Raw genomic sequence first — 11,829 nt, 5'->3', positions numbered from 1 at the left:
TTACAGAATAAAACAAATGTTACACAGTTTTAGCTCTCACTGGATGCTGCCTCCGTTTGTACTGATTGAGGCTATTGAAGAGGATCAGTTTGAATTCAGGGATGCCTAGTTTTCTATACTGAACAGCTTTGGAGGAGAGAACATGCATGTGCTTTAATAAAAGTGATGTGCTATAGATAGCTTTTTAACATAAGAGTGAAATTCCATTTGTTAGAACTGAATGCTTTCTTGACTTTTGTGTTTCTTATAGTCCTCCATGCTGAAGGGATGAGAAGTGCCAGGAGCCATGCTGTTTACTGTACAGAACTAAGACCGGGTGGTACTGGTGAGACAACCACCTCCGAGCTCTGTTAAGACATATGGGGGTAAATCTCACATAGTTTCTCATACTTCAAAATGTCTCAAAAATACTGGATCTCTATAGCGTGAGTGTAATATTCAGGAGCATGTAGCTCCTGTTCTAGTAGGAATGAATGAAATTAATGTATAATTTCAAGAGATTGAAGGGTTTTGGTATTTTTGAGTTAGCTCCCCCTGCTTCAGATAATTCAAGTGACCACACTGTAATAAACTCTAAAGTGGTAATGAGGCTATTACAGGGAGGGTGGTATTAAGTTCTCAATCACTGAAAGCCACATTTAAAATACCTCAAGCTAATTACAGTCCATTTTGGGGAAGGAACATTTTTGACAGGGTATATTAATTGTATTGTATTTGGAAGAAAGTCTATAGTTCCTGCTGTTAATAAAATTTACATCAAGGATTTCTTTTATTCTTTTTGGAAGTGAATTATGAAATTTTAGTATTAAGCTCTGAGAATATGAACACATTCTGTAGCTGACCTTTCTGAGATTTTTAACTACTGGAAATCCTTAACAAATTATATTATTTCCTTTATTTTGAAATGACTTGGTTGCATTTTTTCTGATGGTTTATGCTATTTTCTGTAATCATGTGTCATCTAAATATAGCTTATTTTCTTAAATGTTAAAGTTATAACCTAGAGATAGTATCTCATTTTTGGTGAACTTACACCCTTCCTTCCATAGGAAGTAGCTGCTGCCAAAGCAAAGGGGTAGCTGGTTTTGGATAATGGGGATGTGCTGGGTGGAGCTTTGGGGGTCAGTGTTCATTAACAATCTGTCAGTCCCCAAATGATTCTATTCCACTCTAGAAGTCTGAAATATTTAATCTGAAATCTTTAATAAAACTGTTTCTAGTTTTATTAAAAAAACAAAAGTAACCTTAAAAACTCTTAAAATAAAAAAGTACTATATGACTTAGTTATACCATTCCTCAGCATACAAAGAAGAATCCTGAGTCAACAGACCACAGGGATATTGCTTTTTGTTTACTGCAGCACTACTCATAAGAGCTGTTCCTGAACCAGTAATGTGTCCATCAATGGGTGAATGCATATAGAAAAGTATATGTAGTCTCAGAAAGGCAAATATTCACATGTTTGTTTTCTTTCATCTCTAAATGATGGATTTTACATAGATATAAATTATTTAGGGGATATGCATCATGAAAGTAAAAATGTAGAAGTGAAACTGTGGGAAGGAAGAAACAAATTTCTATAGAGACAAAAAGGTATTTTTAACAAATGATTCTTGGACAAAATCCTCATGCAAAATAAAATGACCTTAGATCCCTACTCTCTATCACACAGAAAAATAATTCACAAACATAAAAAAGCATGACTGCTAAAAATATTCAATGAAAGTGTAGGAATGATATCACCATGTCCTTGGTTTAGGATTGTCCTCTCAGTTATGATAACAAAAGTAAAAAGAAATAAATGAGCAACATATGAAAATTGACTTTGTCAAGCTTAAAAACTTAAACATCAAACACCTATGTTTGAAAATAAAACCAATGGAATGGAAAATAAGATTTCAGATCATGCTTACAATAATAGATAAGTAATCCTATTATAGAAGAAATTATTATAATCCAGTAATAAAGACATCAATACTAAACAGAGAACTGGAAAAAATATTTTTCCAAAAAAGGTACACAAACAGCCATAACTGCATAAGAAAATGTTCCACATACTTAGCAACCAAAGGAATGTAAAGTACAACTCTACTGATATGGCATAAAATAGCTCCTACAATGGCTATAATAAATAAAATAAGAATAACAAACATTTCCCCAGAAGTAAAGAATTTATCAAATTAGTATCCTGCGAGAGGTAGTGTAAAATAGTGAAGCCAATTTGAAAACATGTGGTAGTTACTCAAATTTTTAAACAGAATTGCCACATGAACCATATCTACAAATATGCAAAATAATTCAAAACAGGTGTTCAAACAAAAAATACATCAGCACTCATAGTACCATTATGCTTGATAAACAAAGGTAGATATGTATAAAATATATATCAAACAAAGAATAAAGCAAAAGGTGATTCTACACACATAATAAAATATTATCTCACAATATAAAAGAGTAGATGCTCTATTCATCAATGATTACAAGATGTGGCAGAGATGAAATTCAAAAGCATGGTAACTGAAGAAATCACTAACCAAAAGTCAAATACTTCATGAATCCATTCATGTGACACTTGCAAAAGTGTTAATTCCATAAAGATTAAAAGTAAATTACTGGTTGCATATGGCTGATGGAGTAATAGATAACAAGTAAGGAAGTATGTTCTATGCTGAAGTGTTTCACACTGTGATGATGATTGCATAAAATCCATTGACTCTTGCATTTTAAATAGGGAAATTTTAAGGTATATAAAATACCTCAATGAACATATTTTTAAAAATCATAGCAAAATAATAATTACATTAACAGTTGTGAGCCACCATGTGTGTGCTGGAAGCAGAACCTGGTTTCTCTAGAAGAGTCTTAAGTACTTTTTTTTTGTTTTTTTTTTGAGACGGGGTTTCTCTGTATAGCCCTGGGTGTCCTGGAACTCACTCTGTAGACCAGCCTGGCCTCGAACTCAGAAATCTGCCTGCCTCTGCCTCCCAAGTGCTGGGATCAAAGGTGTGTGCCACCACTGCCCAGCTTTTAAGTACTCTCTAAACATTGTCATCTCTCCAGCCCCAAGAATGGTTACTCTTTCTAAAGAAATTTTAAAATTACAATTAATTTAAATTAAAATTAGTTACAAAGGGATGACTAGTAATATTCAGAAACAAGAATTGAGGAAGGGAGATAGAAGACCAGAAAATTAAAAGTAATCAAACATGAATCACTTAATCAGTTTTATTGAAATACATCAGATGAAAAGAATCAGTGTTCCATAGAAAAGGATTAATTTACTTTGTATATTTTAAACACCAACACCTGCTTAACAAAATCCATGTGAGTTCTACATGTTTTTGTTGTTGTTTTTACTTAAGGAGTGAAGTCTGGTTTCACAAAACTCCCTGTACTCAGTCTTTCCCAATAAAAATAATCTTTGTTTCAAAACTCTCTATTAACCTATACTTAGGGTCCCAATGAAGTGTCCACATTTAGTGGTACAATTAACAATTTATAGTGTTTTTGAAAGTGAAACTCTTTCTAAATATCAAAATTTCTTAAAGTCAAATCAGCTCTAAAAATGTGAAATTCACAAATTACCAGATCTGATTTAGAAACACAAATATGCCAAACATATTATGCAAAGCAACAAGAAATTCACTTCCAAGCATATACTGTGGAAGTTTCTTCAAAACTCATCTTAATTCTTAGACTTTTATTTCCTTTTCTTTTGTCTATCAGGAATGTTTCTCAGTTAACAAAATGACAGGCTTCAATCGGAGAAGACTCAATTCAAACTTGTACTTTAAATCTACAGACTTCAGGGTATTATCCCACAGACATAAACATCCTCCAATGCAAAACATATAAAGTTAAATTGTCCACATATAACACTGCAAGTATCACCTGTAGCATTTAGCAATGATGAGGAAAAACATTGGCTAAAAGTATTTTGTACTCTAAAATTAATTTAAAGCACTGTCTTCCATAGAGATCCCTAAAACTATTTTTTTTTTGTAAAAAGAAAAAATGGAATACTTTTGACTCCAACTCATACTTCAAAGTTTATTCACTAAAAGTTGACTTCAAATTGTTTTTTATTGTTGTTTTGTTTGGTTTGGTTCATTTTGGTTTTTCTCCTTTTTAAACACCTATAAACAAAAATTACTCATCAAAATTACTGTATAACATTTAGAGTCGAGTAGCACAAATTTTAAAACCATTTATTTTAAAGCATCAATTCATGTTGGAGTTTCAGTAAACAAAGCTATGGCTTCATTACATATTGAATTTTTGCCAAGTACAGTCTAGGAAAGAGCAGATATGATGATAATAGTAATGTGAAGTAAAGGATGTGTGTTTCTTTATAAAAATCAAGTATGAGGAAAAGGTACAATATCAGCATCTTCTGGATGAATGCTTTGGGTCTTGCTTATCTTCAGACTACTTCAAACGTTGTTGCTTTTCTTTGATACTTGTACTTTCTCAAAAAATCAATGTGTGCTTAGTGATTCTTTCTACTTGGATGGATGTGTTGACACAGTATACCTAAACTGAAACTAAAAGCTTACCTATTAAGAACAGTGTCATTCATGATCACCAACAGTGTTAAAGCAGGAGACAAGAGCCACTCCTACTTTGTTCAGCAAACACCAAAAGAAAATAAATCTTAAACAATGAAGGGCAAGATACTGTATAACAGTTAATTAAAAGTCTGAGTTCTTTGCAAGGAAGGGCCAATTTAAAATGAACTGCAATCTTTTCTCCATGACTTATATATCCACATTTTACTGAGGCAAGCAACTTAGAAACATGGCATAACTGCATGTATAAGCAAGGAATTTGTCAGTTAAATGCACTCAATGCTTGTCTTATGGGAAGCCAACTATTTTGATCACTGATGTTCAATGAAAGGTTACATTTAAAAGCCTGCAAAACTTGTGGTTCAGGGCATACATGTTTCTTTGATAAAAGAAGGAGAATGTCACAATCACCATAGGAAGTTACAATGGCTAACATATCATGAACATAACCTGTAAATACATTTTAACAACAGTAACATCACATGAAAATATTCGTGTTCACTAAAGATAATGAGGCATTTTTGGAATAAGAGTCTCTCTCTCTCTCTCTCTCTCTCTCTCTCTCTCTCTCTCTCTCTCTCTCTCTCTCTCCTTTCAGTTCCTTAAAGTTGAAATGATGAGAACCTTAAGCTACACAGAAATATAAAATAAGGAGCATATTGGTTTTTTTTGTAAAATCCTTACAGAACAGAAATGCCTTGGCAGATAACAATGCTACTCTAAGATATCTACTTAAAGTTTTAACTTCATCTCTCATTTCTTACCACCATGTTCACATTTTCATTATGCTTGTTTGCATGCGAGAACATCAACTAATCTATTATTTCAACATGTAAGCCTATTTCTTTTGAAGCCAGGATTTCTATAAAAGCAATGGAGATTTCATTATTTTTCAAGATGCTGAAGGAAGAACTCAGAATATTCATGCTTGCTGCTTTGCCTGGGCTTCTGCTTCCTGGAATAAAACAAATAAACAAAACTTACATTTAAATATCATAAGGCAGATACTCTTGTGCATTTGGTTAAAATAAACTATCTCAAGTGACTAAGATTTTTTAACAAGTAATTATATAGCAATTACTTTCATGATTTAACCAAAAAAAAAAAAAAAAAAAAAAGGTTTCAAAATAATTAGCAGAAGCTTTCTTTTATCATGCCAGAAAGAAAATGTTTTATGTAGGCTGCTGGGAAAGGATCAGAATCACATTCTTACTCAGCTGTGGATCCTGTATACCACACAACCAACTCACAGGCAAGATAGGCCCCAGGGAAAGCGACTTTTATAGGAGTTAGCAACTATTTTCTGATTGGACTTGAAGCCTGCTCCACAAGAAGAAATTCATATCTGGTTCTATAAGCCTGGTATAAAAGCCCCTGAGCAGGGAGGTCACAGGTACTTGGAGGAATCTACTATTGTTTTGCTAAATGATCATGTTGCATTCATCACACTGCCTTCTAAATGATTCAATACATGGCGATATAGTACTGCTTAAAAACTTGGTCAGAGACATTTTTTTGCTGTGAACAGCAGTTGATAACTAATCAAAGTAGCAGGAAAAGTAACTGTTGAATGCTCAGTCATGAATGGGACATCTGTACCACCCTCTCCAAGTTTGGAAGAGCACTTTGGGAAAAGGGAATGGAAAAAAAGAGCCAGGGGATGGGAATGTTATAGAATGCTGTCTTTGGGCACAGCATAAACTTTACACTCATTTCATGAACTCACAGTGAGGTTACCTACAGAAGATGGGGCCCTGAGCCTCAGGGAATCAAGAAAGGGATTCTGAGGCCCAGCCCATTCTTAAGAAGCTATTGGCAGTTAACAGGTAAAGGTTGCATTTAACAGTTAATGGTTGCAGTTAATGGTCGCTAGGAGATAGAAAGTAATTTTTCTTCAGTGGTATAAAACTCTGATAAATGGCTCTCTATCATATCAGCAACCCTTTTTAAATCAATAGGTCATACATGAAGGTTCGGAACTAATGAGGGACTCTATGGAAAGAAGAAATCTGGGAGAAGGAGACAAGGTAATGGGATGAATATGATCAGAATCCATTCCATACATGTATAAAATTATCAAAATAAGTACAAAATGCTTTTAAAAACTTGGCAGAAAAATCAAACCATAGCACAACTATGAAAGAGCAACTAGTATATGCAGCTGGGGAAGCACAAATATAATAATGTGCAGTAGCTTGTATCAAGTGTTTCTTCAAATAAATACACTTCTATTTCCAGTGACCAGTACTCTCCCCAGAGTCACACTCCATTTTTTCCTAATGAATGAGATTGCTAACAAGGGCATCTAAAACAAAAGGGAAATCTACACCTTCAGTCCCAATACTGCAGGAGAAGGGCAGAGGCAGGTGGATGTGTCTGAATTCAAGGCCATCCTCATCTACAGAGCAAATTCATATTTAATTTTAGGAATAAAATATAATGTAGGACCAGTGAGATGGCTCAAAAGGCAAAGGTGCCTGCTGGCCAGGATGCTAGCCTGATGACCTGAGTTCAAGTCTTGGAACTTTTACCTATACACATGCATTGTGGCACTAATGCTCTCTCCCAGTACACACACACACACACACAAATTATATATGCACTGAATAACAAAAAATATTAAAATAACTAGATGCATAAAATATATTCATTTAAATAGCAATAGTTGTTCCCGGGCCTCCATATACACATACATGCCCATGTACATGCACATTATGCACATACATACATATGTACATACATGCCAAGATAACAACGAGAAGAGACTTAATTAATTTTTTAAAAGGATATCATATGAACTTCACCCTGTGCCTGCACAGGTTTTGAGTTAATTAATTCAGGATTCAGACCTTAGCTGTGCCAGTCAATTATGTTTTCTTGGACAAAGTAAATTAAGTCTTAAGTTTTTCTATAGAATTTCATTCCAGGCACTTAGCTCATAAAGAGCACATAAGGATAAGAAGATGAGAGGGGGGTGCATACAGTGTGAGTGACCCCACTACAGGCACGAGCTCTTTCTGATTTTCCTCCTCTCCTGTTTTTGACTGAAACTGAGTTCATAGTTGGGTAATCTTAATCTTTGTTATTAATCTCTTGAACAGATTATTTTCAATTTAAATAGGATTGTTTCACATACCACAGTTGAAGCAGTTTCCAAGACCACTTTCCACACATAATGATTCAAACTAGATGGCCGAAAATATCTTTCTAAACATAACTCTACCATATTAAAAGGTTACCGCAAGTGGTTTTTCTCACCAAATCATTTTCTCCCTAAAGACAAATGCCACTGGATTTATATTTCCATCAAAATAGAAACTACTGTATTATTTCCTATCTTAAAATCATCACTTTCACTACAAAGAACTGCCAGTGCTAAGAAGTACTTTCTGAATTGAGAGAAGCAAGAAATGAGTATGATCCCTTTTGAGTATGCTGAGTACACAAAGGGATAAAAGAGCAGACTCGTCCTCCACAAGAATATACTTTATGGAAATATTTGCTGAGCAGTTCTTTTAGGTAGCAATCTTTCTAGTACATCAGTTTTCAAAATTTTTAAAGGGTATACACTATTAGTGATTTGAAAACTTAAGCAATGAGAGAAGGCCATTCCTATTGGCTACTATTCCTTCTAGGCTTCCTTTTTGCCCCATGCACAGGTTCTAAATATAATTAGAGAATTAGCCAGTAAATACAAATCTATAACTCATTTTTTATATTTTTCTACAAGCTATACAGTTCCCTCATATCAACAACCATAAAAATCCTAATTAGAGTAGATTTTTCTCATATAAATAGTTTAACTCAGAAAATAAGATTGTTTGTAACTAACAAAAATAACTAATAAAACAGTGCATTATGACAATAGACTACAATAAAATTCATGTGAATGTGGTCCCCCTCCCTCTCTCTTGCCTATTGAGCAGGTGGTACAAACGGACTGGATAAGTGTGGCAAGACAGCATGGGATGGGGAGTAATTTCATCATACTACCCAGAGTGACAAAAACACATAAATCAGTTGTTCTAGAATTCTCAATTAATATTTCCAGATCAGAGTTGACAGAACTATGAGAAGTGAGACTGTATAAAAGGAAGCCATGATATAATTTATCAAATGGCAACATGAGCTTATGGAATGGAATAACACTTAGGTAGGCTTTATTGCTGGATATTTGTTTCTAACATTATAGACATTAGACATATACATAAAACGTATATTTAGATTATATATGACTCATAGTTTATCCATGATGTTCAATGATGAATCAATTTAATTGACACTCTTTTGAAACATTTACCATTTCTCCAATGGTTTGAGATTATGGATTATAATCTGAATCATGCTTTTACCCAAGCACCTTGTTAATTGTCAATGCTTACAATATGACTTGGGTCATTTGACTTCTAACTTCACTTTCTTAAAACTGTTTCACTTAAGGCTCTCTTGATTGTTTTTGTGAACTTAAAGCATTCTAAAGTAGAAGTTTTACTATAGCATGTCCTTCTTCTAATGTCCATACTGCACACACCTACCAAATTTAGTTTCTTAAGACAAATTTTCTTTGCAGGGTGACAGACCCCATCACAGGGGATGTCAAGCTGCTCTGATCAGTTCAGGACAGATGAGAATGAGATCCTGATTCACAGGAAGCAAGCAAGGAGAAGGGAAGGAATGGAAAATACATAGATGAAATTAAATTAAACTGTATCTTAAACTACTGAAATAATAATTCCATGAGCAGAGTATGGTAGTGCACACCTTTAATCCCTTGCAGAGGATGGAGGATCAATATGAATTTGAGGCCAGACTGATCTACATAGTGAGTTCCAAACCAGCCAGAGCTACACAGTCAGTCCAACAGCGACCAAACAAAGACAAACAAAGAAACAAAAATCACACCATTGCTTTCCCAAGTTTTCCATGGTGACTTTTGGGTACCTAACAGAAAAAAAGGTGAAGCTACCTGATACAGAAATTATAACCTGGCCCCAAAGTACCTAGCTAATCTTAAACCTTCTAACAGCCCTTTGTTTAATATCCTCAATTCCAAAGTCACACAGCTTTCTTCACCCTTGATATGAGATCATCAAGTATAGCTATATGCACCTATGCAGTGCTTTTCTTTGTTGTCCTGTCAAAAATGACTTAGTATCATTTCAATATCTTGAAATTTCGAACAGACCAAATAACATCCTTCTAATCAAAACTTCTCCAATCTCTTCAATAAGAAATAAAGATTATTGCCCTCAACTCCTATGTCCTTTATTTATGACAGTCTTATAAAATTGACCATAGTATATCTTCAATTATAATTACCTATACAAATACTTATATAACCTTCTGCACATATATACTCACTAGGTTATGAACAGAATATAAGAATTATATCATATGTTATGCTTGCTCCACCATTGATCTCAGTGCTTGGCAACTGATAGACATTTGGTGAATGAATGAATCTTAATTTTAATTGGAGGGGACAAAGTCATCAGCCACAAGAAATAGATTGTCCTTTCTTTTGCACTATCTGATCTGCATTGAACTCACTGGCTTAACTTGTGCTTTACAAATTATTTAAACAACAACAAGAAAAAAAAAGGTTCTTCTGGCTTGATTCAGTTTTACAAATCCTAAAATATAACATTTATCCATGGGAAAGGAATGTTTGGCAAGGAAGCAGAACTTCAGAGTGAAACAAACATATTTACAAAGCCTGTCTGGTGAAAACATAGATGTTATTATAGGTTCTCAAGATTGAAGAAGGAATTAGAGCTTAAATAAATTGCTGATCATAAAATCTACTCTTAAGATTGAAACACAGATGGGTGCTACTGGGGAAACCTATTTTGATTAAGTGATCTGGTACAAAAAAAAAAAAAAAAAGACCAAATGGAAAAGGCAAAGGTCTAGTGAAAGTCCCTAGCCTTGAGGCATCTCATTGGACAAGTAATTTCATTTTTACTTTCCTTCTTTATTTGGGCTCCCTTGGGAATACTGTCACTTGAAAAATTAATTTGTCTTGGCAAGGAATAAAATACCAAAGTTAGCTAGCAACTTAATGACCAGTTTTGTAACTCAAAGGTTCTTATTATCCTTGAATAGCTGACTATATCATTTACTCTCACAGAAGTTAATAGCTGTTGCTAAGGAGATGACCATGAACTAAGATGCTTGATGGCCATGTAGAATTGAGCATGACATCTGGAGGTTTAGAGCTGCCAATCGCACATTTGAGACTGAATAACGATATATCTCCTGGCTCAGGAAGCTTGATAGAGAAGTTCACTTCTCTAAGTGTACTTGACTAAGAATTCTATGCACATTTGTCTACCCCCATTAGAGGTTAAGTATATTACCACAAACACTGCTCTAGACTTAATCTGAATATTAACAAACTTGACTTTTTTTTTTGAGACTGGGTTTCTCTGTGTAGCCATGGCTGTCCTAGAACTCACTCGGTAGATCAGACTGGCCTCAAATTCAGAAATCCACCTGCCTCTGTCTCTCAGCTGCTGGGATTAAAGGTATGTGCTACCACTGCCCCACTCAGGCATGATTTTTAGTGATTAAAAAACCTAGCAGCAATAAGATGATCAGCAATGAAGGAAACAGAGGAATCATACCTTTGAACCAGGTGGTGCTGTCAAGCCTAAAAAGGCATAAACTGCGTTATTTTCTCGGGCTTCAAAGAAGGCATCATAATCCTTTGTGAAAAGAAGACAATAAAAATTAGCAGTGTGCACCCCAATAGAGAGAGCTGCGCTCATAATGACTTAACTGGCTGACAGGATCAGTTATCTCCTTGGGGCCTTAGCTCCAGAATGCTGAAATTCTGGAAGGAGTAGTAAACAGACATACAGACAGGCAGACTTCTGAGACTACACATGTATAATACCAACCTTGGAGGCAGAAGCAGAAGGATCACTAGTTCCAGGCCAGACTATGCTCCACAGGGAAACACTATCTCAAAAACAAACAAACAAACAAACACACCTAAACAAACCAAACCAAAAACCCTGCTATGCAGCTCCAAGCAGAAATGGTTGGTGTGTCACTGGAAAATGTTTAGATCACCAGCTTGCAAAATCTCAAAGTTGGTTTGTATTCATCTTAATTGAAAATAAAGAGAGTGAGATTGGAAAAAAAAAAAAAACAATACTTCATTCCTCCCCAAAATAGGGAATAAAATACCCAAGAAAGAAGTTGCAGAGACAAAGTTTGGAGCTAAGAAAAAAGGATGGACCATCCATAGACTGCC

At 34.7% G+C, this 11,829-nt stretch overlaps 1 protein-coding gene across 1 annotated transcript in view; it reads right to left on the bottom strand.

Annotated features, from left to right (window-relative positions):
* Positions 1-3,207: 3,207 nt before the first annotated feature.
* Positions 3,208-11,829, bottom strand: part of Sh3bgrl (SH3 domain binding glutamate rich protein like) — a 72,381-nt gene continuing 63,759 nt past the window's right edge. Inside the window, exons 3-4 of the mRNA XM_021187532.2 lie at positions 11,195-11,275; positions 3,208-5,523 (exon numbers count right to left, since the gene is read on the bottom strand). Coding sequence (XP_021043191.1) covers positions 5,491-5,523; positions 11,195-11,275 — 114 coding nt within the window. The 3' untranslated portion in view covers positions 3,208-5,490. The remainder of the gene's footprint in view (positions 5,524-11,194; positions 11,276-11,829) is intronic.

The sequence above is a fragment of the Mus pahari genome, chromosome X (assembly GCF_900095145.1).
Source record: "Mus pahari chromosome X, PAHARI_EIJ_v1.1, whole genome shotgun sequence".
In the NCBI taxonomy this organism is placed as follows: Eukaryota; Metazoa; Chordata; class Mammalia; order Rodentia; family Muridae; genus Mus; species Mus pahari.
This window is presented reverse-complemented; position numbering and strand designations above follow the sequence as displayed.